We start from the raw sequence: 26,889 nt of genomic DNA on the forward strand, positions 1-26,889 counted from the left end.
TGGTGTTTTCAGATCATGTCTGCACCTTGCCAGGATTATTTTGAATTCTAGTCTTATCTTCTAGTACACTTGAAGTTGAACTCTGCTTGGTCTTGCTTGAAAATATTAAAAGGATAATCTGTGTGGTGCAGGGGGTGAGTAAATGAAAACAGAGAACCTTGTCTAGAACTGCTGTGAGTGGGGTTAAACAACATACTGTAATTATTGGCAGTAACTGTAAAGCTGGAAAATGATGGTAAGTCTTAAGCAAGGGAAATGGTGTACTGTAAACACAGACAGAGACCAATACTTCATACTCAGAGATCAATATAATCTGATTAATATCTCAGATTCACTTGAATGCTTAGTGTGAAGAATTTTTCTAATGAACTGTAGCAGTGCTATAAATGTCTCTTATTTTCTCATTCCTGTGATTATTTGATTTTTACTTATCTCAGTTTTCTCTCATGTCATTCTTAGCAGAAGAATGGGAAAAACCCAGGAGCAGATGAAGCAGGTAGTAACTGGAACTTCACCCTGTTGCTGGGACTGTGATTAACTCAGGTATGAGATGGAATTAAATGAGAATAGTAAGCAGATTTGTAAGAATAGTTTATTAAAGATACTGCATCAAAGCACAGAATAAGCTTTAAAGATGATGAAAACTAACCTGGAATGTCTTCATTGACTCTCTACACAGACTACAAATAATTGCTAAGTTACAGAACAGTCACAGCCTGTTCTAGATGTCCTATGCTTAGTATATTGTTGAAGGCCTGTCTTAAGGTGATGCTATCAACATATTTCCCGTCTCTCCTCTGCTTTCTGGTGGTCCTACCGTGAAGATCTTTCCTGTCCTCTATGGAAAGGACATCCCATTTTCTATTAGACTTCCCAGCTATGTCATGCCTTCTCCCTGCAGAGTCCCAAGTGGTATCTGGCTTTGCCCAGATATTCACCGTCTTCCCCTTTGCTCCAGCACAGCCACTGGGACAGAAGTGTCGGCATTCCAGTGTCACACTTAAGGCTTTTTAAATGCCGATATTAATGTTTAAGGTGTTATGTGTTAATAGAGCCTATACCTTCAACATCTATATGCTGAATGTTTGGGCCTATGTAATTAGATTAAGCAACCACATTCAAAGATATCTGAACATCTTTTCTTGCATTTGTATAGCAACTTTATAAACTCAAAAAGAGTAAAGCAAGCACAGACACATGCCCTATACAAGCTGCAATACAGACAATATTTTACACACTTCATAACAACAGTAATGAAAATGATGCCAATTATAAATAAAATTATAGACAGACTCTTTTTGAGATAACAGTTATACTGAACAATGAAACATCCTTTTATAGTCATGAGTAGAATTAGTAAGATGCGTAACTACAGCAGAATATAGATCAGCATGTTTAGTCTGCTTATGTGTCTCAATCTGATCCACTGTTGTCTGGGGGAAGGAAAAGAAATTAATATTTTTTTAAATCCATGCTGGCCCTAATTTGAAGCATTTATTGCCTCGTTGGTTTTTTGGTTAGGCTTTTTTTCCCCCCACTAATTTAGCTGGAAACATTAGGATTCCTAAAATGCTCCAATCTGAACATGAATGCCTGATTCTTCTCTTCAAGCCAGCTTTTGTGAGGCTTAGATCCAGAACAAGGTGCACCCTGTGCCCTCTGAAGATTATTTCACATTTACTCATCTCCTTTGTGGTAAAATTTTTTCACCATTCTTGTAATAAGACCAGAGCACCATTTCTTTACTCTCCACATACAAGCACTGTGCTCCGTGGGAGGTCCTCTTCAGCTTGCAAATGATGATCATGGCAGCAGGGGGAATCAGGTCAGCTGGATCTTTCTCACCATCCTGTCCTTCCTCAGGGACCCTCAGTCCTCAGTTTTTAAGATTTTTTTCACCTTCTCTTCCAGATTAATTTTTTTCTCTTTTTAAACACTTGATAGTTTAGCATTGTAACTGTCTGAAAATACATAAGTTTTATTTCATGAGTATACACTTCTAATGTTTGAACTAAAAAAATCTAAACAGTTTTGACAGAAACTCTAAGAAGCTTCATTTCAGAAAAGGAGCACTCCAGCACGTGAATAGCAGCCCTTAACACCTGGCATCTGCCTCTTTTGGCTGTCTGCTCCATCAAAGGAGACTTCAAATTTGTTTTTAACAGGTGTAAATAATAGTCACAAGAAAGTAAGTTTTATAATACAGAGAAGAGTCCAAAACAACTTTTACTGCATGTTCTAATTTGACTGCTTTGGTGCCTTTTGCGACTGCTGCAGTATGTCAAAAAAGCAAAGGTGGTGCCAATTCAGAGCTGGCACAAGCGGTTCTGAGTTTTTATGAAATCTTTGCCGACCAGTTCTTCCTCATGTCTTCTTCAAACCTGGTTCTCTCAGTTGTTCAGAAGCTTAGAAGTCCCTATTTCACTACTGCCATGCAGAAAAGAAATGCAAGAAAAATATTAAAAGTCAGAAGCCCACACTCCAGTACTGTATTTGCTAGCATGATGTGGTCCCTCCCACCTCACTATGGTGTGGTTTTGCTCTAAATACCCATCCTTCAGTTATATTCAGAGCACCCACCACAGTCAGGAACTCTGTTTAAAAGCCACGATTCATTTCCTTCAACCCCTACCCCACCAAAACACAACCTATAACAATGTTTTGATCTTGTTTCAGAAACGTTTGTTTGTTTCCTTCTCCTTTGCCTTCCATTTTCAAAACACCTGAAGATTTGCTGAAGAAAAACTTCACTTCCCAAGCCTCCCAGAAGTTATTTTTGACACTGTATGTGTTACTTTCCAGCAGTGGTTTATGGCTCGGCTTAGTGGATTCTCAAAAAATTGCACAAGTATTATTTCCCCTCAGCCTGGACGTCTCATAGCTTGGAGCACCCCCACCCTGGAATACTTCTTACTGCTTCATATTTGCCTCTGTTTGGGGTTCCCCCCCCTCTTGCCTAACTCAGAGACGCTGTTATATATTTACCTAACACCCCTCTCCAAATTCTTATTTTAGGTTAAATGCGGATAAAGGATATAAATATTTACAATTCCTGTAAGTCTCTTTTGACCAAACTGATTTATGAAAATATGAGCAGCTTTATATCTGATAAAACAGTCGAAAAATTGGAAACATGTGGATGTAACTTTTAAAGACAATCCTTGGGTTTTTTTCTTGGTACACTGACTTCTTTCTCTGTCTATGTAAATCACATTGTACAAAGTATATGATTGTCCTGCTTCTGGCTAATTTACACTTGATGTTTCTGTGCACAGCATGGCAGCCCTGGACCAAGTGGTTGTGTCTACACTGCAGAGCAGGAAAGGCTTCAAGGCTGCACATGAAGCCAGGTTTATCAGCTGTCTGCATTACTTACCTGCTAGAGCATCCTCAAGGCCAGCTCAGGGCTGAATTTCCTGGCACACCTTTGAGAGGAAAGCCTTGGGAGTGGTGCATCACACTTCAGTGAGCACTATAGGATGCCCCATGTGACATGCAGCCAGGCCCTCACAGCCTACGCCAGGCCCAGAACTGTGTTCTATCTGCCCTCTGTGCCACATCACGTACCTGATGGTGGGCAAAGAAGCAACCTGGGACAAACGGCTTTTGTTTCAAGCCAGGAGGGCGATCCAAACATGAGGAAGTGGGTCTTGTGCAAATGTACAACGTACTGCTGGTTCTGGCATCAAGTCCCTCTGTCTACCTAATACATTCTTTGACTCTTGGAGGGGAATTCATTGGACTGATGCTGTTATCTCCAAGTAGCTCATATTTGACTAGCTCAAAGGTCAGGAAATGCCTTTTCTGTTTGTAAACTAATGACAGAAAAAAAGATATTCTAACTACAGTATGCATGTGAACATTATTTTTTCCCCAGGCCACATCAGTGTTTAACATTGCTGTTTCTTAAGCTGCCATCCTGCATTTTTCCAGTCACTCTCTGTTATTTGCAGATCATACACGGCTCACGCGGCATGACTGAGCTTCTTTACACCACCACCCTCAAATACACTGACTGTGCTGTGTGGGACCACCTCTGAGTGTGGGAAGGTGGGTTGCTTGTGAATATTAAATTACATTTTTCCCCATGAGACTGCAAAAATACTGTTAATCAGTGCCAGCTGCAGTGGTGTGGTGCTGGTAATAGCTTTTAGCCCACAGTAAGCTAGATGCAAGGTAAAATGTTGTGTCTTCCTCCCAGCCTCTAAAATCCTCTAGCTACCCTAAAAACATAAGTTGTTTTAGGAATGCACAGCTGCAAGAGGATCTGTTTCGCTCTTCACACAGTAAACTCTGCTCAACTGTAGAAACTTTTCAGCTTTTTAAATCGAAATACGCATGTTTCCAGTTGGCCACCAGATGGAGCTCATACCTCCCCATCCCACAAATCCATGAACATCTGCAAAGTTAAAGCACTCCAGAGATGTTACGAAGGATGCAGTTTCCTCCACTTCATAAAAGTCAGAGGAAGTCTGTGATTAGCTGGATGTTTACAAATAAAAGAAGGATCTGGAGATAGATCAAAGATAATTCTCCAGATCTGGCATGATATCAGGTTCCTGTACTAAGAGCATCTACATAGGTTTGGCTGTTATATTAAGTGGTTGAACTTGGCGTAGCTCAAATTAATGTATTAATAATGCTTTTTTAATGCTTAGCACATTTATTATAAATCTGAAGATTCAGCCAGCTCATGACCTGAAAAAAACCCCAAAACCCAACACCCCAGCTAACAATATATTCCAGGCTCCATTTAAAAGAGAAGCACCCACTGGGTTCTTCCTCACCCTGCTTTCTGCAGTGTAAAGGGAATCAAGAAGCAAAGAAACACTATTCCAAAATCCAAAGGATGTAGTACTTCAAGTTTTGTAAATAGGAGCAGTAGCACTCAATGCCCATTCTCTAATGATCTAAGCAGCTTGATGGTCCAATCGTACCATCTATGCTTTTTACTGAGAAGTCTATAGTTCATCCAGGATCTCAGTGCCTTTGGCCCAACCCCAATGACTGGGGAGAAAAGCAGATCTGAGATTAAAGATCATGGTGTTGTGAAAGACACTGAGTTAATGTATATGTGTTTTAAGGGACATCTTTGTTTTGACTCTGTGTAACAACCCAACATAGCTTGTGAGGTCTGGAAGGCCACAGACTATTCCTGCTTTCATAGTAGTGCTCTGTTTGAAGCTCATATTTCTATTTGGGGTCTAAGCCACACTGAACTTGATCAAATAAACATTCTCCAAAGGAAACTGCCTTTGAACTATTTAACTCTTTGCACAGCAAGCTAAAGCTGAAAGAACTGCAACAATTACTGTAAGATTGCTTGTGTCTTAATTGACTTATTTTTAAGTTACTGTTCATCACGACCTCTGTCTCTTCTGGCAGAACCGACCATGTTAGCAACAGCCAGTAAAATCTAAGTGAAACACAACCCCATCTGAAAGCAGACTAGGTGGGGCTAATCCTCATATTTCCAGGCATGCAGACTGTGCCAGTGTCATGTTTTACAGCAGTTGTAAGTGTACACAAATTATATTTCATCTACTTGATAGCAATACAGCTCAGAGATCCGAGCTCTCTCCTGAGCTGTGGGTCATACTAAGACAATTTCTTCATCAGTTCCAAGGGATCCTACCCGGTATTTCCTCGTTCTACAATACTAGTATATCTAGCCTTTTCCTGAAGGAGGGATATTCTAGATTGCATCTCTTAAAATGTTTTAACTTTGTATAAATAATTAAATAATCCACAGCTAGAAACCAGAACCTCAGTAGTTTGGTAGTTGGGACTGGTACCAGTAGGTACCAGTTGGAACCCCATAGGCAGGGAGGAAACACAGGCTCCATCTTTAGCATCCTAAATAAATGTTTTAACGATGACTTGTGTAAAAGGAAGGAGCATAAGCGATACCAGAAGTCTGGTGTATCTATTGCCAAAACCAGAAGTAATCTATGGTATTCAGCAAACTCTATTTTTAGCCAGCGTATCTGCATTTCCACAAACTTTCACGGTCTTGGGGCTTTTGCCATGGAGAGAAGGACAGTATATTATTTCTCCCATTCATTTTCTGGGGAGTCAGAAGCAGAAGTCCCTCTGGTGACCATCCCCAATGTAGTGGGATGGTTACCTAAAAAAGGAGAGAATAGGTATTACTGAGTTGCGTAGGTTCAACTGAAAATGTGAGAACTATTAAAAAAGGCAAGTTCTTAGCCCTAGTTATTGCTTTCAAACAGGAAGAAAGCACGTCTTCCCATTTCAAAAAAAACCAGAAGGCAATTAGAAGAGCCAAAAGGATGAATTTTTAAAATAGTAACCTTGTCATCAGAGGAGATGGGGGAGAAGAGATGGGGAAAGCCTGAGATTTGCACCTTTCATGTAGGCAACACTGCTGCTGCTGCAGAGACCTTGGCAATTGCTGACACTGGTGGCACTTTGCCTGACAGACAGGTTGAGAAACCAAGCATTTGCAGACAGTCCCCATTTCCAGTGGACTTCCCACAATCCACCCAGCTTCCAGGATTTGGAGGCCTTTAAGGAATGCTCTCTTCTCATTCCCTGTCAAGAGTCTTCAGGTGTCTACAGAACCACAAGACACACTTATCTGAGATCATCTCTTACTTGCGAGCAAAAAGAAAAAGTACACCCCAAAATCTCATTGACGTAAATCACAGTTGAGTTTGAATAAAAACAATAGCAGCATCAGGACCACGTCAGAAGGAAGTAAAGTTCTTGAACAGCTCTGAAAGGGCTATTTTTTTTTCTCCCATAGGAAATGCTAGATGCAGCATTATTTTTGTGGTCGTAGCTGCAGCAAGATTTACTATCATTTTAGTAGGCCAGAAGGCACAGGAAAGGACTAAACCCTTTCATTTTCTCACAAAGAATCAAAGATACTGACCACTTCTAAAATTCTAGGTTCCTGGGGTGAGGTGTGCCATGCAAGCTACACAAAACAGACAGTCAAAATCTGGCCTTGGACTATCTGCCAAACTCTCATCTAATGATTTTGTTGCGTTCACTTGAATACATTAATGCAAAACTTTAAAAACATATTTTCAACTACTTTTATATAGGGAATGTGCACAGATTACTGAAAAGTTTCTCTAAAAGCATGATGCACAATATTGTTTTCCTACAACTTAAATTTTAAAAAAAACAACCAAACAAACAAACCAAAAACCTACAAGACATTTGAGGGCAAAAATGACGCAAAGAAAGATCTGACAGCATTTCTCTTGTAAAGTTGGCACTGGTCATTCAAGTCCATGAAAAGGAACATGGGCTGTTTGTTTCAGGGCTGAATATTTATAGTCATGATGAACTGACTCCTGAGTCATGAGCTCTGCTGCCCTGTAACAAATTAAGATTTGTCTTTCTGCATGACAAAATAAAATCACAATTAATTCCAGAATTGTAGAAGTGACCGTAGAAGTGGCAGAAGACAATTTATAAAATGCGTCCTGTTTTTTGGCATCTTTCCCCTTCAAAATCTCAGCCTACTAACACGTCTCAAGGATATACCGCACAGCAATATTTTAGTTTTTTGGAAGTTGGAAGAAAACACAGAAAACTGGTTTATAGCCACAAACTACAGAAATGTCAGCTTTTAAAAATATGTTCCTAATTTCTAGCCTTCAGTTGACTTTATGAAGTCAAATTAGTCATGCTTCATCTTGTAGGCCTTTAAGTCTGTGACAAGCATCAAACCAGCTGAGAATTAGGGAAGTCAGAATATTTGACTCTTAACCCTTTCAGATTAGGAAGCACTTAAAAGTCAGAAGCAGGCACACAGGGATAGTAACAGATACTGCCAGTGTCTCTTTAACCTGTGCAAGGAATCACCCCAAGCTTTCCGTATTAGACCAAAAATGAGATGACTGTCTCCCCGCAGAAAAGCACACGTTCTCAGCAGTGAGGATCACGGGGCATCAGGAGAGCGGGGGCCCAGCCGCCGAGCACATCGGCAGCACAGCTGCATCTGGGCCCACAGCTGGAGGGCGCGAAGACCAGAGGAAGGTGGGAGCCATTCCTGGTGTTCAGCCAGACAAAGGGCCCAGCTTGTTCCTGGCCTTGGGCCAGACCAACCACACAAACCCAGTGGCGTGCAGTGCTACATAATCTGTTTCAAGAAAGACTAAGAAAGCACCAGAGCATATTTGAGGGATGAGCTGAATTCAGGAAGGTTTCCAGTTCTCCTAACGGCAGATAGCATAGATGTGTCTCATTTGTATGTAAGAGGCTGGGCTGCCTTTTTCCCTTATCAGGAAATAGGAGATGAATGTAAGAGTTCAGCTTCCACGAGGATGCTTGGGGGAGATAGAGACCGAGTTAAGCTCGGGACATGGTTTGAGTTCTGGCACAGCTCATTTAAGCAAACGAGCCCCCTCCCAGCCACTCATTTCTTCCCCTCATGCCACCCCTTCTATTGTGCTAGCACAAGATCTGACATAGAGCCAGAGAGGGAAGCACAGCAGGGACTGGTCCAGCCAAAAAATAGCCCCACAGGGAACAAAAAAAAGGCCGTTGTTTGATTCACTTCATTGTGAAGCTACATAAATACGTGCTTTTTGACAATGGGGAGGGTGGCACACATGGGATATGAGAGCTGAAACTAGGTGGGGAGGAGGACAGGGCTGCCAGGGCTCAAGGTGGCACTGCCTTCAGGAGCAAACTTACATCCTCACCAATTGCCAAGATACTCTCGATGGTTTAGCAGTAAAGCATTCAAATACAATAGTGTAGTCAAGTATTCACTTTTATAACAATGTATTTTTAATATATTCTCTAGGGCAGTACAGTTTCCGTCTTTTGCTTTCAATAAAAAATATGCTGAATTGCATTTTCTCCATTAAATTAAAACATTAAATAGAGAAGTCCCCTAATATAAGCATAAATTCTTAGAATTCTGTGATATTCTAAACTATTCAAATCAAGATTTCTCCAGAGACCTGTTGGCTACAAATATCATCATACACAAATGTAAATACTCTTTGAATTAACAAGTTGCCGATAAGCATTTACAAGTATACATATATCTTTTAACATTTGAAACATCTCCTCTGAAACTGAAAAAGAATCTCAAGAGCTTTTTTGATATTTTAAAGCTCATTCCAGGCCTTCATGAATTCCCTCTTTTCAACCTTCAGTAAGTGCTGAAAGCTAAGAGCTAGGCTGGTGACTTATAAATAAATTATTTTCAGGGTTGCAGCCCACACCACTACCAACAATCAAGAAAACAACAGAACAGAGAGAGGTCCTCCATAAACAGGAATAGCAAATCACTTGAAAATATAAGTCAGAGCATCCATTGTTCTGGCTACACCTTGTGCAATGGGGTTAGGCTTACACCTTCGCTCTCAAAGACCCTTTTACACTCTACCAGTCCACGTAGCGCAGTAAGGAGATGCAAACAAACTATGTTATGATGACTGAGAAGCACAAATTTTTTGGAGGAAACAGTACTCTAAATGAAGTATTTTTGTACCCCCTTCACTATCTTCCAAGTAACAGCAAGACTTCTAGGATATCATAACTACAATTGGTTTTTTTTCAGGCCTGCTTTCGTTCCACTCCACAGTAACTTTTATCATGGCAGAAGCACTGAAACACCATCACTTCACTCTCCTGCGGATGTTGTCCCCTCTGGGGAGAACACCCCTGTCCTCAGGGGTGACCAGGCCCAGGCCGCCTCAGCACCCACCCCTTCTCCCTCCTGACAGCAGCCAAATTCCTCCTGTCACTCCAGGCCTTTACTTCCGTAGTACCAGGCTGTTCCCTGCATGCTTTTACACATCACCATAAACACTGTCCCCATCTACCTGCAAGCCAGGCTGTCTTGTTTATGCCTTAGTACCTTTGATTTGTTCTCCTGTACTCCCCTGGATCACTTTTCGGGCTACTTCAGTCATTCTGGTTTTCTCTGCCTACATACAAGTAGATCCACTCTTAAGCTCCCCTGCAGTGCAATTCATGCTCTTTTTGAGCCTTAGTCTGGACGTTCACACACGTGAACTCTAAGGCACTGGGTTTTGTTTCACAAGGACAGGATAAAACATTAATTCAAGTTCAACTGGAAAGGCTTAACAAACTTTCCTTTGAAAGGCTACTACAACACAGCTTATAACGTGAAAAAAAAAGGTATTGCAGGGTGTTTATAAAGTTAGACAGTACACATAAATACCAGCATTCCCAGTTCCTCCATTTAACTTCTGTAGTTGGCAGGTCTACTTACACTAGGAAGTAACTTTTTTTATGAAACTTTTTTGGGTCAAGTTCAGACCAATCCATTGTAAACAAGGGCTCCTGACCCTGAGCAGGAGTCTCCATAAATCACCCTTAGCCCTTCACTGTATTCAGGAATGATCTCTTAGTTCACAGAGGTCACCTCCTCCTTTTCAACAAGGTCTTTAATCTAGGCTTTGCTGTGCCACCGCAGTCCTTCCAGCATAGGGACTGGCTGTACTTGGTACACAATCCGCGCTCCCAGTTTGTGCTGCAGTGAGCTGATCACCCAAGCCGACAGCTCTCCCAGCCAAAGCCAAGTCATGCTCACAGGCATCTACGCTCCTCCAGCCACCCCCTCCCTGCCACCTTTGGGATTTGCTTCCCACTGCACAGCTCTAATCCTGACCCCCCAGCCTTCGCCACTCCCTCCCACTCAGCCTTCTCACTCCTGCTCGCCCCGCGCCACAAGACTCGTCTGCCAACTCACCCAGCCCCCTCCAGTTCTCCCTCACTTCCCTTGGCTGCTTTTCCCAGTCCAGCCTTAGCTGATACTGTAAGGGATAACCTGCACGTCAGAGAATTGCTGTGTGCAGTGTATTAACCCCCCCAACTCTTCCACTACAGCACCTGACCAACTTCTTCATCTTTAAGATGATCATTATAGTTAAATATTTGTCTTTCAAAGAGCCTTATAATCACCTTAGCACTGATTCCAGTGCTGAAAAGTGTTAAAATACCTGTCCTGCTTATTCTTTGAACCCTTACACACTGAGCTTCAGTCTGGGTTGGGATGGGGAATGTGGAATAAATCCCAAGAAAAGGGAAGCCCTGAATTAACCAAAATGCTGGAATGCATTCATGTCTGTGGTCTTTTTGGCCCCAGTGTTATTCAGGACTTGGTTGGCTTCAGCATCATACAAGAAAACACAGGACTGAGCCATTACAGCAAAATGCTAAAGGCCTGAACTGCACCCAAAGCAGTCAGTGCCTGGGGAGCCAGCTGCCGGCTCAGGACTGAGGTCTGGCAGCAGCACCCTTCTCCATCACTGCAGAAATGCACACGTCTACCAAGCAAGAGAAATTCTAATGCACACTTAAAAATGAGTAAATGCAAGGTAACTCCTACTAATTTAAATAGTTATAGTGGAGATTCTGAACCGTATTATTTCTCTAAATAGTCTATCATTAAAAGCTCAATACCCCTCGTAATCCCCAAGAAACAACAAGGGATCAAAACTCAACTCCAAGAGTGGCAAGTGAGTGAAAGCCCTGGACTAGACCCTCAGCTCCTGGGCTGCTGTTCTCAACCCCACCACTGGCGTGTAAGGTGACAGAACAGATTATTTCAGTTGGAAGGGACCTGCGACGATCAGTTAGTCCAACTGCCTTAACTGTTGATCTAAATTGCTTTCCTCCCTCCACGGCTCAGTGGGAAACAGCATTACTACCCTCTTTGATAAAGGGAGATCTGCTTTTGATAAAGGGAGAAAGTACTGCTAGGTTTCATTTTTTAATAATTTTCTCCACAATTACGTATTAGGATCCTTTCCTCCCCCCATTAAAAACCACGCACTTAACAAACGTTTAGACAGCTGGTGCCTAAGAGTCAAAGCCAGTCATTCTCTCAAAGGCCAAACTGCCTCACTGAATTGATGTCAGCTGGTACTCAGAAGGATTTTTAAATTCAATTAAATTAAGAGACAAGCTACACAGATTAGGGCTATACTAGAATCAGAAAAGAATCTTAAAAGGCATAAAATGTCTTTACATTTATTAAGCAAACTCTGCAGTCTTTTCTTGTTGAAAAACAGAACATTCAGAAAGTATCATGAAAACAAGAAACAAAAAAAACTAAGGTTCACATGAGCCGCACTTCCCCTTCCCCTCCCCGCCCAAGCAATGGGACTACCTTAACACCCATCCCACTTTTAACTTTCCAACAGAAGCAGCAAGGCACCATTTACAGCTAGGCTGAGAAATGCAGTCTTCAATGCACATTGCCATTCTGCATTCCTAGCAATCCACCACAGCCACTCTTCCCTTGTATATCAGTATAAGCAGGTTATATATATGCCCACGTAGGTACAGACAGAAAACGAAAGGCCAGCGTCAGTCGTACAGTTCTGCTAGGACTTCAAGTCTGAAAAATGACCACTCTGCTGGGACCTCCTTGGTTACCCCAACAGTCATTCCTCCCTTTCCCTTTTCGCACACCAGTCCACGTCTGCAAGGTTTAACTGAGCCTACGTGCTCTCAACGTGCTCTCATCTCAATGGGATGCACATTCCAACAAAGCCAAGAAGCAGAGGACCAGGACAGCCAGCTCTGCCCTGACAGCAGAGTCAGAGAGCAAAGGATTATTTCTTGGTATTGGGGTTGGGTGTTTTTCATTTTGAAAATTAATTTGGGGACTATGAACAATTATGTTCTTACACATTAATTGCTGTGATCTAAAATTTTCACATGAAGAAACAACACGTGGAAATATTAAAGCACTCATCTTACGGACATGGATCCGAGAACTGTTTAATAGCAGTCAGTTAGGGGTAACATTGTGCTTGTAATCTACAGTTTAAAAATAATGATTTCTATATCTACTTAGTAAAACAATAAAATTAAGAACAGAAACTGATATTAGGAAACAGTGAAAATGTAATAATTAAACACATGATGCTCTTCAAAGCTATATACTTAATGAGCCTAAATAGACACCTATGGTTAGGAGGGTCTTAAAAAAAAAAAATAAAAAAGAGACTTATTTCCTTTTTTTTTTTTTTCTCCAATTTTTGTCTACTATACTGTATGCCTTGCTTTGGTGTTCTCTCTGCTGCCAACTTAATGCTTTAACAGTATGTTTACACTTATGTTCTTTTCAAATGCTTGGCATTATAGTGAGATCTCATATCTTTCCTCAAATTAAACTTTGCTCCACATACTCCACATGTATACAGATGAACATCCATGTGCTGCTCCAGTTGCTCATTATTTGGGAATATCTGAAAGCAGACCTGGCATATAGTCTCTCCAGCTGATAAGTGAGATATCATATGCCGTACATGGTCATGTTTTCGGAAGTTTCCTTGATCACAAATGGAACAGACATACCTGGCCATGCCTTTGTGCATATCATTGTGGAGCCGCAACTGGCGCTCTCTTAAGAACTGCTTCCCACATGTCTGACAAACAAACTGTTTTTCCTTGGTATGAACGGTATAGTGTTCCCGCAAGTGGCAACGCTGATAAAATCCTTTCCCACAAAGATTGCAGAAATGCTTACGTCTGTGATCCCTCTCATTCTCTTCCATCATGGAGTTCTTGAACAGATCTTGCTCCAGGCAGTTTGACATATGTTCAACCACTAGGTTTTCGGTTTCGAAACGCTGACCGCAATTAGGGCATCGGAAAGGACAGGCAGAATGCTTGTATAACTGTTTTTTTTGAAGGCTGTTCATTTGGAAATGACTCTCCCTGAAGTCCTCTAGCATCTCTGCAAACATCATGTCCCTTATTTCTGACTGCTCCTCAGGGTTTTCTTCTAAGTCCATTTTCTCCTCAGAATTTCTGATACCGTTCATGGTCAGATCCTGGGGTTCTCCACAGGTCTGCGCATGGTCTTGTAACTGCTTGCCTTTGACCAGTATTTGACCACACTTGCCACAAGCACATATATTTTCTATGTGTTTGGACAAATAATGAGAGGACAAATCTTCCTCAGTGATTGTTAGCCCACAAAGTTCACAGGGAGCGTTCTCCACATCTTCCTGCACTGAAGGAGCCTTCCTGTTAAGGTGCCGTGGACCTTTCAAGCACTTTCTTTCATCCTCATCCATGGATAAACGGGGTTTTAAAGTCTTCCGAGCATTTCTCTTCTCTCTGATCTCCTCCTCAACATAGTATCTGTAAAGCGGCTCTTCCTGTTCATCATCTAGGTCGTCATTGTCAGAAGACTCGTTGCAGTCTTTATCTGTCACCTTAATAATATTAAAATCCTTCAGCTCATCTGCAGGATTGTCCTCTGGTTCCATCTTGATGATAATCCTCTTCCTCTCAGAGGCTCTACTTCCTTCCTCACCTGATGTCTCGGAGGCAACCGTGCTGCTTTTTCTGCTTGTGATGTTTGATACAGGAGATGAAGAATCATCCGCAGCTTGGCTCGAGTCCCCCTTGTATTTCTCTGTTTGTGTGGAGATTATTTTAGAAGTAGAGTCTTTTTCATTAAAGTCTATTTTTTCAGCACTGTAGTACCTGGCACTTTGGTAAGAATGCCTGTTAGTGCACGTTAACACGTGCTCATCCAGTAGCTTTTCACAGCTAAAACTAAATCCGCAGCTGTCACAGGTGAAGCTTCTTCCAAAACGGCGTGAGTGGGACACGCGCTCTTTTGTGTGAGAGAATTTGGACGTGGTGCTTTTTTTACAGACATCAAACAGTTGTTCAGGGAAGCTGCTTAGCTGCAAAGCTTCTTCATCAGGCTCTTTGTTATGGGACGTATTTACTGTTGAACTTGGCGGCTCCATGCCCCACCTGTTTGCTTCGCTGCCATTTCTAGCAAGCGTGTCTTCATACATTCTCACGCCAAATATCATTTTACTATTCTGGGTGCTAGAGGCAGAAGATGAACATTTTAAACTAGATGAGTCTGTATCCTGTATATCTTCTAGACATTCAGGTACATTATATAGCTGTAAATAGTTCATGGCCACTTTAAATTGCTCAAAATTGGCAGGGGCTGTCATAATTTTTCCTAAATACATGAACTGTAAAATAAGATCAAAGCATTCAGCACTAATCTTCATGTTGCTTAGATTCAGCTGGGCCGTAGTGTGTTGATGGTTCATAAAAAACATCCTAAAATAGGAGCTGCATGCAGCAAGAACTGCTTTATGTGCTTGAAAATAAATATCATCGATAGCGATACAGCAGTCGCACAGAAAGCCCCACTCTCTTTGGTTGTTTAGCTGCTGAAGGACATAGTTGCTGTGGCTGGTTCTTGCCATCTTGTACTTCAATTACAGCCCTGCATAAAGAAGAAGACATCTGTTAAATCATATGCGCAAAAAGCAAAACGCACTTAAACACAGGGAGGAATTGCCATCGTTTCCTTCTCTGTATCTCCCTATTCTCACGCTGTTTGTGGTACAGCTTCCTGTGTGGAGATCTTTGCTGGTAACTACTACGATTATTGATGCCAGTGAAAACATCCATAATTCCACGTTCTCACCACTAGACTTACAAGACTAGTAAACTAATAAACATAACCACCACACATGTCAATCAGGACAACGCTGCTAGAATATAAATTAGTAAATATATCTCAAAGCCCTACAGCCAAGATTTTCAGATATGAATTCTGAATGCAGAACTTCAAAAACTTCATAGGGTAGAGCTCTGTAAGATGGCCCCGGGACAATACCTATACAAGGTAAGCGGACGGTAAGAAACCATTCTTCAGTTTCAACTTGCCTTTTTCACCTGTCAGTCCAACAGGCATATGATGCAACACATACTGGAAACCAGGCCAGGCTCAAACTGGTCTTTCCCTCCCCATTAAAGGAAACTAAGATGATTTATCTGTGGAACATCCATACAAGCTACATGCACACGCTTTTTGCTCTTCAGGGCAGCTCAGGGACGGTCTCAACCTTATCTGCAGGGCATCTTGCAAACCAGAACTGCAAACTCAAACGCATTCTCAGAAGCAGAGGGTAGCCCGGCTGTGATGGCACATCCCACGTACAAGCCCACTGCAGATGGTGACCAGGCTAGCTGCACAGCAGCCGCACGGACTGCAGAGAGGCAGGAAGTGGTGCACGCCGTGCCTCCAACTGCTCTCAAAACCACTTGTTCAGAGCGCTGTAATATAACCAAAGCATGTAGATGGGTGACCGTCAAAGAAAAACTCAGCAACGGAGCACTGTGAAGGACAGCAAGCCAGGGGTGGAGCCACAGTGAAATGAAGCCTCGACAAATACTAGAGGGAAAGGTCTGTGAGTGCTGAAAGTTGCTGTACGTGACAGGACTAATTTTGTCCTCAAGAGAAAAGAGGAAGAAAACACAATGGTTTATGTTAACAAAAACTTCAGAAAAATGTATTGTACACAGGAGGTGCATGTTTGATTTACAGAAGATAAACTTAACCGAGTGTGGCCAGATCCAGCAGCTAGTCACTGCCCACTTTGGAAAACCTTTACTGATACACGTAATCTGTACTAACTGCACAGGGGGGTGACAAACCGAAACAAGGTATAAAGAACGCCCTGCCTGAAGTGAAAAATCTAAAGCGGTAATGAATGTTCCTAACATTTTGAAAGGTTATTGCAAACAATGCAAGTAACTATAAAAGATTTGTACAAATAAAGGACAGGCTAGCTAACAACATATATTAAATGGCATTTTATGACTCACTGAAATGCATGGAATGATTTGCAACCATTCTTTCAACTGTCCAAAATTTAAACAAAATACACACAAAAAAGCTCCAGATTTCTTGTATTCCCCTGAACGCTTACTTCTCCTAGAGGCTGGGAAACAGGTGGAGAAATTAAATTCCTCAATTAGTGTTGAATTCACAAGTCATAAGTGTTGCCTGGCTTGTTAAGTAGCAAACCTAATGTTAAGTCACCGTTGTTGTTCATTCCATGAAGGACTGCCATGGAAGAAACGCATACAAGCTCTCAAGATGGGAACATGCTCACCGCGCCCAGCAATATTCCCTGCTGCCCTAAGCAGTACTTACGGATCACCACCAGCACAAGACCTCGTCTGGCCGCAGGAACTTTGAGATTTGGGTCGAACTACGCTGATGATAAGCATCTGAATGGCAGCTGCTCCCCTCCTCTCAACCCAATCCTCCACACCCAAAACTCAAGGCGAGCACCCTGCCAGAATAATTCTCTGACTGGTTTGGCCCAGTGATGCCCACTGCAGAAATACAACTTGTTGCATCATGAAATTAATTTAATGGCTTTTTTACTAACTTGCAAAAGGGTGGCTTTCAAAGTAGGAGAATCTCTGAAACAACTTCAGGTCTTTTCTGCAGGAGATTGACTATTGTCTAAGTCACCGGGTGAATTCAGATGTTTCTGTGAAAAACAGCAAAGCTCTCAACATCAAGTAATAATAAAAGGGCATTTCATATTCTTCCAAGCACTAAAGTGTTTTGGATTTGAGGTAGTTCATTAGATATTTAAATACAATCCAGTGTCCTGTATCCAGTATTAAGAACAGCAGCTGAATAATGACAAAGAATGGACTTCAACTTCCACATCATAACAGTGAAAACCTAGCAAGAAAGCGAGAAGATCCAGTCTCAGGCACCACTGGCCTCTTGGTGTGAACTGCCATCAAGACAAGAAAAGGCTGAGGACAGCTGGTTTTAATCTCATCCTCATAAAGTGGTAAGTTTTGATTTTTTCATTTAAACTTTTTTGGTGCACTAAAAGTACTCCATTGTACCTTCCAAGAGCAGAAGAGAAGTACAAGCAGCAAGCCTGTACCTAAAAAGGTCACAAACTCTCTGCTCACACCCACAAACTGGGGCATTTCCACATGGTGGGAATGATCTGGCAGCCACTGGAGTGACAGCACACAAACTCATCATTTCCAAGTTTCCTCCTTCTTTGAAAAAGGTGAAATATATTTCACCTTTTGACAGGGAAACTCTTGCAGAGCTTTCAGCACTGTCCTGATGCACAACAGTGACCCCCTGGCAACGCCTACCTCCTACCACCACTCTGGAAAAAAACAACCCCGAGCACGAGGTCACTCGACCAGGACAGCGAAGTGCTCACATACGTACCCGGCCTCTACTGCGGTAGCACTACACATAGGTATGGAAATAGAGCATGTTTGAAGTTATTTATGTTAACAGAAGTGCTGGCATTCTCCCTCTTGATGCTGTATTAACCTGCTGTATGTAACGATATATTTACAGCTGCCAACACTTCCCACTATGAGAGCCTGTGTTGGGCTATTTAAATCTTTGACACATTTCAACCAGCAAAGGCAAAACTTTCCTTCTGAATTGTCTGCTTTGGACTGATCTGATTTTCCCCACCCCTACCCCGAAAATTTCAGCCAAAACTGTTCCAAAAATGAGGCTAAGAAAAAAGCTTTCATATACGTAAATTATTACTTTTTCTTTTAAAAATAAAATTCGTTTCTCTTCCAAAACCTTTGAAAAGAGACTTTGTATGGGAGAAAGTGTTATGTCTTGGAAATGTTGTCACAATATACAAATCTGCGTGAATTTGGCCAAGCTATAAGCTTGAGAAGATAAAAATTATCAGTTTGTTCACACTTAAGACTTTTGTTAGTTACTAAAATCTCAGAGTACAGCCTCACTGAGAATATTTCACCCTCCTGCAGCTCCTTTGTACACGGGGATCTGCCTGAGCCATCCCACCCGCAGTAAACACCCCCGTTTCGCGCAGAGCTCTGCCATGGTTTTGAACTACAAGAGGGTACATTTAGACTAGATACAAGGAATTTTTTAGAATGAGGGTGGTGAAACACAGGCCCAGGTTGCCCAGAGAGGTGGTAGATGCCCCACCCCTGGAAACACCCAAGGCCAGGTTGGACGGGGCTCTGAGCAACCTGGTCTAGTTGAAGATGTCCCTGCTCACTGCAGGGGGGGTTGGACTAGATGGCCTCTAAAGGTCCCTTCCAACCCAAACCACTCTGTGATTCTTTGATTCTATGTGCCACCTCCACAAAGTCACGAACTGGCAGCAGGTCTTGCTGGAGATCACTCTGCACTACAACTCGCTGCTGAGTTTTAGCGTCCCTCCTGGCAGCTGGATGGAAAAGACACCCGCTTCTGGCTGATGAGAGCCAGACCCAGGACCAGACTTAATGAAACCATAGGGAGATCAGAAACCATCAGGGAGGGAAAACCTCTGGAAATCGGGAGGGCAGGGAGAGGCAGGCTGGGAGTAGAGTACTGAGCTGAGAGGAGGGGACTGGGATTAGGAAGCAGCAGTGGGAATTAAAAACGGCTGCAATGAGGGACTAAATGATGGAGGGAAGGTGCTTGGGCAAGGGGCTGGGACGAACCAAGTTGCAGGGGCTAGGGCAGAAGGGGTAAAAAAAGTAGACATGCATTTGCTGGGGAATGGGTGGAAAACAATTAGAGCATTCACCCCATCAGAGCTGGAATTGAACCCCAAACTCCCAATTCTGCCACCCCTTTACCACCAGCAAATATATCACGGGCTTGCTGACAAAATCCTTCCCATCAACAGCAAGCTCTCAGAAAATGACCATTATTTTGTTACTTTGGTTGCTAAAATGGCAGAGATCTGCATTTATCACCTATGTGGGTGGTTCAACACTGCAAACTATTTTCTAATTTTGCCTTGGAAGAAAAGCAGGCGTTAGAATAAAACCAGGTCCTTTTTAACAGAAAACCCAAGGTGTCAAAGTTAAGTGTATACACAAGAAATGCTGTAATTAACAGAGGATTAATTCAGCTGCCATTTATGTATATATTGCAGTACAGTCTTCCAGCCCTCCTCTTACCAAAGGCTCCCTTCTTTACTCAATGCATCCTCTAGATCTGTCCAGGGATGGATCTGAACAGCAACAACACAAGATCCCTGCTCAGCTGGCAGAGCATTTGGAAGATCTGAAGTCAATGAGACCGGGGGACAAAAAGGAGAATGTCAGAGCAATGAACACTGCCTTGCAGAACAGCGTCCCATTGCCATCAGGGCCAGGACAAATCATTTCAACCTTGTGTTTGGGTTTTGTTTGTTTGGCTGGTTGGTCTTTTTAAGTCTGGCTTGCACTTCTTGGATGTCCAATTTCTTCACACTGGGAAACATCACCACCAGCAACTGAGGCCCATGGGAGCTTCCTCTGTATATATTAATCACCAAGTATCTTGAAAAATTAAAGCTTTATGCAGGCAAGTTTGTCAATCCAAAATTTGTAAGTATTTCTGATCCTCTCTGACTCTTTTTTTATTTCAGAAAGAGGAGAAATGCCAGATGCTTGCCTGACAGACTAGCACGCTGCCTTTATGAATAACCCAAACACCATAGTCACAAACAGCACAGGAAAGTCCACAAGGAACACAAATAACTCCATCTTCAGCAATGATCGGTTTGTGCAGTGAACACAGCAATGGGCCATGCTGTAAGCAATACTGAACGATGCAGAGGTGTTCTGAAAAAATATGCTAGGAAAGCACCTGATATGAAAACGAAAAGCGAAGATCCTTGAGTCAGGTAATTTCACTCCTGTTTGCAAACTCAAAGTCTCCATATACATTTTATTTTCCTAGTAAATGTTTGTTTTTACACTGTCATGCTTTGAATCAGGCTGGTTTTCAGCCACCAGATTTTTTTCTTTTCTTTTGAGCCACCACACACATACTATTACTATTACTCTTCTGATGTCACCATGAAAAAGGTAAGTTGTGCTATTACACTAACGAAATATGTTGTTGATAAGTCTGCTAACAGGAGTGCACAGGTATTTACTATAGCTCCATGCTTTTTGTCATTTCCTCACATTTAGGTTTAAAACATCTCAGAAAATTTTGAAGTAGTAAAAAAAGTCCTCAAGCAAAGAACTGGTAAAGTTCTTTTGTTAACTTCTCTGTCTTTAAAAAAGATGTACCACAAGGTTCAGAATTTAGGAGCCTTTCGGCTCCTAAAATTAGTAGGTGGTTTTCAAAACCCAGCATTTCCACTGCTGAGCAGGCAAAAACAGAGCGCTTACATGCTTAGTTACTGGCTGCTTTTCTTTGGAAACCAAGAGCAGGCTGGACAAAAGTATAATAAATGAGCAGAGAATTTGGTGCTAATAGAAACTGAGACTGGAAAACCTCAAGAAAACAACGCCCAGTTATCCAAAGAAACAAGCGTGTGGGCAGCAGAAAGCAAATTCCCCATTGCAGTCTGACACCATATCCCACGCTGGTGTGGTCCCCAAGAACTCTCCTCCCTAGTTATTTTGCCTCTGTGGGTCAGATCCACCAAAGAATCTGGATTCCTAAATGGCAGCATCTAGATGCTCAGAAGAATATCCTACCCAACACATGTAAATTCTCTGCATGATGCCTGAGAAGTTCAGGCGTTCAGCTAGTGCGTTGACCACAGAACTGTCGACAGGCTACAACATTTATCTAGGCATACTCAGGAGGGAGCCACCGAGATTACGCTGGTACTGTGGAGTCCAAAAAGGTACACCAGTTTACACAAACATTGCAAAAAGGGCAAAGAACTTGGGGCCAGGTGACCACTGTCCACCGCAGCAGCAGGTATGGATAAGATGCAGTTTGCATTGCAAGTGTAGCCTTGATCGTGAATTAAAACAATTACGGGAATTCCATGCACTGCCAGGGAAAATCTAATTAAGCTCCAGTATTTGGACTATGAAGGACCGAAGGTATAATTTATCCTCCTCCCACAGCCCTTCCAATCAGCTCCCTTCAGGCATGCTAGCTGTGAAGCCATTTCCACTGATGTAGATACTGATCTTCAGACACATCCCGATGGCTGAATCAACTTGTTTTAAACAAACTTGTGGCCAATGTACAGAAACAAGTTTTAGCTGACACCTGGGCGAGACCTGAACGAGGGAAAGGTAAGATGCTCCAGAGCCCCCAACCACAAGCTGTCGGAGCCACGCGATCCCCTCCTCAGCAGGCCATCCTCCGCTGATTCAGCATTCATGTCCCCAGATGAGAAAGAGCTGCCAAAATTTAGCAAGTTATGATTCTCAGCTGCTAATTGGGAATTAGTTAAGATGTACTAAATAATCTTTGGTAAGAACACTCATCAGAAGTCGAGGAATAAGGTGTCAGAGAAGCATGAGTGAATAAACTGAGATCGCGGAGTTTGCGCTAAAGGCCCATCTCAACTTCAAACAACTTTACATCAGACCTATGGGGTAAAAGTACTATGGAGAGCTTATGCAGTAGTTTGGTTTTTTTAAAGTAATTCGCTAGCCACAAAGGATTTCTATAGAAAGTCACAGTTATCTTTTATCTGAGACCTTTACAGTTGTAAAAAGCTGTCAGGCAACATGGTAATGGTATGTTTAAAAGAAACAATTAGTGGAGAAAAAGATTATGACACCCCATTTATGGCTTGTAGCAGAAAGATGAGCCTTTTTATCTAGGCTCTCCCAGTTACCCTAACTTTCAACTTCAAGAGGGATGTTGGTGGTTCAGCCATCTCTTAAGCCCTCAAATGAAGATGCACGTGCCTTCCAGGAAAGCATCCCGGGCTAAATACAAGTCGTACTTTGGTGTAACAACTTGCCGGATGCACGAGTGAAGCACGGTATCTTGCGATGCACAGGTCAGACTTCAGACTTCACTGACTTCTTCTGGTCTTAAACGCTTCACATTTTACTTGCAGCACATAAAAAAAAAATCAAGCCACCACAGTCTCTGTCCAATGAAACAGGTTTAACATAGGAAAAAAGGCAATGGCCAGATAATTCTATAGAGTTTTACAATGGCACAACATGCATGAAGAAAAAATTACCAGACAAATTTGAGGATATAAATGGTCTTCATGCAAATTATGTCAGCTGTTGTGCCCACACACTGTGTCTGCCGCAGAACTCTTTGGGTGACGGTGTTCAACGTGCCCAAGCAGAGGCAGGGCAGGATAACCCAACCGCTGGGGAACCACTGGTCAAACAGAGAAACGCACATGGGGCTTCTCATGCTACATGCGTGTGAGGCCCGGAAGGACACTGGTGAGAGGTCCAGCTGTAACAACTAAGAGAAAGGACACCGGGATTTTTATCAGGAAACTTTCATTATCTCAATTCTGAGCAGCTCTTTTGCTTCTACACATCAGAAAAGTAACTCTTAAGGCTTTGTCCATCTTGGACTTTCAGGGCTCTCCACTGTCAGCAACAATGTAAATCTGTGAAAGAATCAGTTAACCTCACACGTTCAAGTAAGAAAGCATCTAAAAACCCAAATCACTGGTTGATATGATAATTCTCAACTTAATTGCTGCAAATTCCTGTGCCAGTGACAACATGGCATGAAGAAAAGACTTGTGCAAGCAGAGCTCAAGCATCTGTTAAGCCTGTGATCTTATTCCACATAAAACTTTCCGGCTACCAGGAAGAAGGGGCTTCTGTTACTCCTCCGAGCTTCCTACGCAGCACCAACCCATGTCCTCTTTACTGACATCCTCCTGCAGCCACCCCTCACCCATTCAAACCCCCTGCTCTGCGCCAGTGCCTGCTGGCTCCCTGCTACCTCCAACAGCAGCAGAGGGCAACTAACGTGACTTGTTACTCCTCAGGTTTTCTGGTCAGTCATCCAAAAACCTCTCCACGATCTTGTCAACGTGCTATGCTGCTGCCTAGCAAAGTCTCTGCCAGCGCTGCAACCGTTCGCATTTGGCCGGTTTTCCCTACGGCCATATGGTCTCAACGCCTCTCCCCCGCTCACCATGAAAGCTTAAGTTGTAATTCAGTAAAAATGAGAAGCCCGCATCCCCCCTGCTCACGGCTGCTGTGTGGGTTTTTCCAAGAGCTGTAATGAGGAATGTTAAACAAACACCTTTAATTAAAGGAATGTTTGTTTAATGTAATTAAATGCCTAAGGAACACCACACTGTTGCAGCCCGGGATAATTTTGCAGTATGTGCTGTACCTTGCGATACTCTAGTGCAAAGGAAATAATGCAAGCAAATGACATAATCTGGCAGTAAATATCCAAATATTAAACAGCATCCAACCCGTGCTATCCGTTTACCAATGCCTACGTGTCAAGAAGAACCGGTGTTTGTCTATCAGCCAACAAACAGGCCAAACTTGAGAATGTGAGCTAGAAAAAATCCTGAAAAAAAAGAAAGGAATAAAACCCTGGCCCCAAAAGCACAGCGTTTTGAGTCCCCTTTCCTCTACTCTTTTTACTACCTTTCTATCCGAGAAGAAAAGAGGAGTCCTTTGAGGAACGAGACTTTCGACACCACTCCCAGAGCAACACAGGGCTTGTTTTTATGTGACAAAACTATTCTCCTTCCTTTCCAGCCGCCTCCGAGGCGATCCTGTGCACTGCCAGCCCCGAGTGAAACCCAAGTCTCCTGCCTGGCAGGGTGGAGCGTTCCCTCCAGGCTGCAGCTCGGTTTTTCGCTAAACTGCTGCAACTCACTCGAAGTTCTGAGGGGTTTGGTTGTGGTTTTGTTTTTTTGTTTTTTTTTAAGAAAAAAAGACCGCAGCGCTCGGATCGCGGGCCTGCTGGGGGCGGGGGGTGGGGGGGGGACGGGGGACGGGGCAGGGCTGCGATAACGGCGCTCGGGATGTTTAACGTGACTTTAAGCCCGGGAGTAACTAGGGCAGCGCGGTCCCCGTCCTCGCCTCACGCCGCCGCGCCTCCCTAGGCCGCCTCTCGGTTCTCGGCGCCGGCGCCCCGCCAAGCGGCGCAGCATCCCCCCGCCCGCTTCCGCGGGGCCCCGCCGCCGCCCGCCCCCGCCGCCCCGCAGGTGGAGCGCGGCCCCCGCCGCCCCGGGAGAACCGCGCCGGGCCCGCCGCGCCGCCGCCGCCGCTCGGCCCCCGCGTACCCCGGGGCGGCGCCGCGCCGCGCCAGGCCGCCGGGCGCAAGGTCACCGCGGCGGCGGACGCTCGCCAAGGAACCGGCGGCGCCTGGAAAGCCCCTACCTGGCACTGCCGCTTCCCTCCCCCCCCCCCCGCACACACAGCACACGGCCCGCGCCACTATGGCGGGCCGCCCCGCACCGCGCGCGCCGGGCCATGCCGCGGCCGGCGCCTCTCCGCACTTCCCACCTCCCGCCGCCGGCGGAGCTGCGGCCGCCGCCGCCACGCCGCCCACCCCCCCCGCCTCCCCTCTGCCTCCCACCTCCCCAGCGCCCGGCGGCGGTCCCCGGCGGGGCCGGGGCGCGGAGGGTCGCGCAGCCCCGCTTACCCGCGGCGCGGGGAGAGACGGCGGCCGCCGAGGGGGAGCCGCCCGCGCCGCTCCCGCCGCTGCTGCTGCTGCTGCTGCTGCTGCTGCCGCCGCGGCTGCAACAAAGGACTTCCGCCCCGCCGCGCCTGCTGCTGCCGCAGCGCCGGCTCCGCCGCGACCGCACGGAGCCGGACCCCTCCCCTCGGCGGCCGGCGGCTCCCGGCCCCGCCGCTGCCAGCGCTGCTGCGCCGCCGCCAATGCCGGGGCCCGGCGGGCGGCTCCCTGCCGCGCTCCCCTCTCCTCCCATGCCGCCGGGGAGGCGGCGGGGCCGCGGCCCGGCCCGGCGCTGCCGGCGCCCCTTCCCCATGTGCCGCAAGCCCGGCCCCTCCGCCGCCCCCCAACCCCCCGGCGAAGCCCCCCCCGGGGCGCGGGGCAGCGCCCACCAGGGACCCCCGCTGCCGGGCTGCCCCCACCCGCTCCTCTCCCGGCCCCCGCCGAGCCGGAGGGGCGGATGGAAGCCCACCCACCCCTTCCCCGGGTTGCAGGTCTCGCCCCCCCCAAACGGGGCGTCCTCGTCCCTCAAACCAGCCGTGACGGGCGGTAACGGGGGTCTCGGTTACCCCTCTGGATGTGTCCAGCGCTGGAGCTCCGTGTCCGCAGCCTCACGGCCTCCCGCCTGCGCGACAGTTTAATTGCAAGTTGCAAGAAAAGCAACTGCGAGTCGCATGAGAAAGTGTTTCCTTTTTGCTGCAATTTCACACATTAACATCGCCACCTTCCCTCTTGGAGCCTTACGGTGCTGGCACCCACTGCCCTGCTTTATCACAGACCCCGAGAACAGGGCTTGCTTTATATTCTTTCCATCTTCCTAGGAGCTTTCCCAGGCCCTCTTCCCATCACTCCCTGGACCCCTCCTGCCTAACGACATCCACCTCCTCTTGAACTCGCCCGTGTGAGCAATTGGGATTTCCTGAAGCTGCAGGCAGCCCCTCTGCTACCTGCCACCAGGCTGCGAGCAAACATAAGCCAGGTCAGGCTTTCCTCCCGGTCTTGCCACTTGACTTTTCCGCCCTCAGAGTGACATTTGTCATTCCATGCAAGCATCGGAAGTGTTTAATCTGCACACCTCCTTCATTCAGTCACAGTTTCTAGAGATAGCATCGTTTTTATGTTTGCCGCAACTATCCCATGTTTGCCCAACATATCCCTCTTGGCTCCAGACAAGCCAAAGGGGAAAATTTAATAGTAGCAAAGTTAAAAGATTTGATTACGGATTCGAAAATTACAAAAGTAACCCAAAAAACAGCAACAAAATAAAATACCACAATGTTGAAACGCACCAGCATCAATCCCTGTTTCAGTGACCCCCGAGGTTTTCCTGAAGCACCCCTCCACCGTGAAAGCAAACAGGACAAACCCAATGAAGAGAATCCTAGTTTCCAAATGGGACGTCACCCCTCCCTCCCCGGACTGTCTGGGGATTTTCTAACCACCATGGAATAAAAGTAAAGCTTTCAAAATGTGTCTCCAAAAAAATCCCCTTGATTCCCCCCTCCCTGTGCTCCAGCCTTGGCTCAGGGGTGTGATGCCTTTAGTGGTGCCAAGGGGGAAAAAAAAAAAACCCCACAGCTGGAAGGCACGAGCCCCCACAAAAGGTGGAGGGACCCCCAAATTACAACTTCTTCATAGGTTTTCCTGTTTTATAGGAAGTTAAATAAATGGCCTCCATAAGCTGACACAGCTGTGGTTTTTGAATCACACAAAAAGTTGTTTTTCTCGTG

The 26,889-nt window shown here is 44.7% G+C and overlaps 1 protein-coding gene across 5 annotated transcripts; it reads right to left on the bottom strand.

Annotated features, from left to right (window-relative positions):
• Positions 1-574: 574 nt before the first annotated feature.
• ZBTB1 (zinc finger and BTB domain containing 1) lies at positions 575-25,977 on the bottom strand. 5 transcript variants are annotated; one of them, XM_075104113.1, is made up of 3 exons: positions 25,130-25,315; positions 13,502-15,241; positions 575-2,427 (listed from the first exon to the last, which is right to left on the bottom strand). In XM_075104113.1, the coding sequence occupies exons 2-3, from the start codon at positions 15,219-15,221 to the stop codon at positions 2,417-2,419; spliced, it is 1,731 nt and encodes a 576-aa protein (XP_074960214.1). In that variant the 5' UTR covers positions 15,222-15,241; positions 25,130-25,315; the 3' UTR covers positions 575-2,416. The 5 variants fall into 5 exon arrangements, with proteins under 5 accessions (XP_074960214.1, XP_074960213.1, XP_074960212.1 ...); XM_075104112.1 differs by having other exon boundaries at positions 13,330-15,241; XM_075104111.1 differs by lacking the exons at positions 575-2,427; positions 25,130-25,315 and adding an exon at positions 25,729-25,977 and having other exon boundaries at positions 12,735-15,241.
• Positions 25,978-26,889: the final 912 nt, after the last annotated feature.

The sequence above is a fragment of the Phalacrocorax aristotelis genome, chromosome 9, assembly GCF_949628215.1.
Source record: "Phalacrocorax aristotelis chromosome 9, bGulAri2.1, whole genome shotgun sequence".
NCBI lineage: Eukaryota > Metazoa > Chordata > Aves > Suliformes > Phalacrocoracidae > Phalacrocorax > Phalacrocorax aristotelis.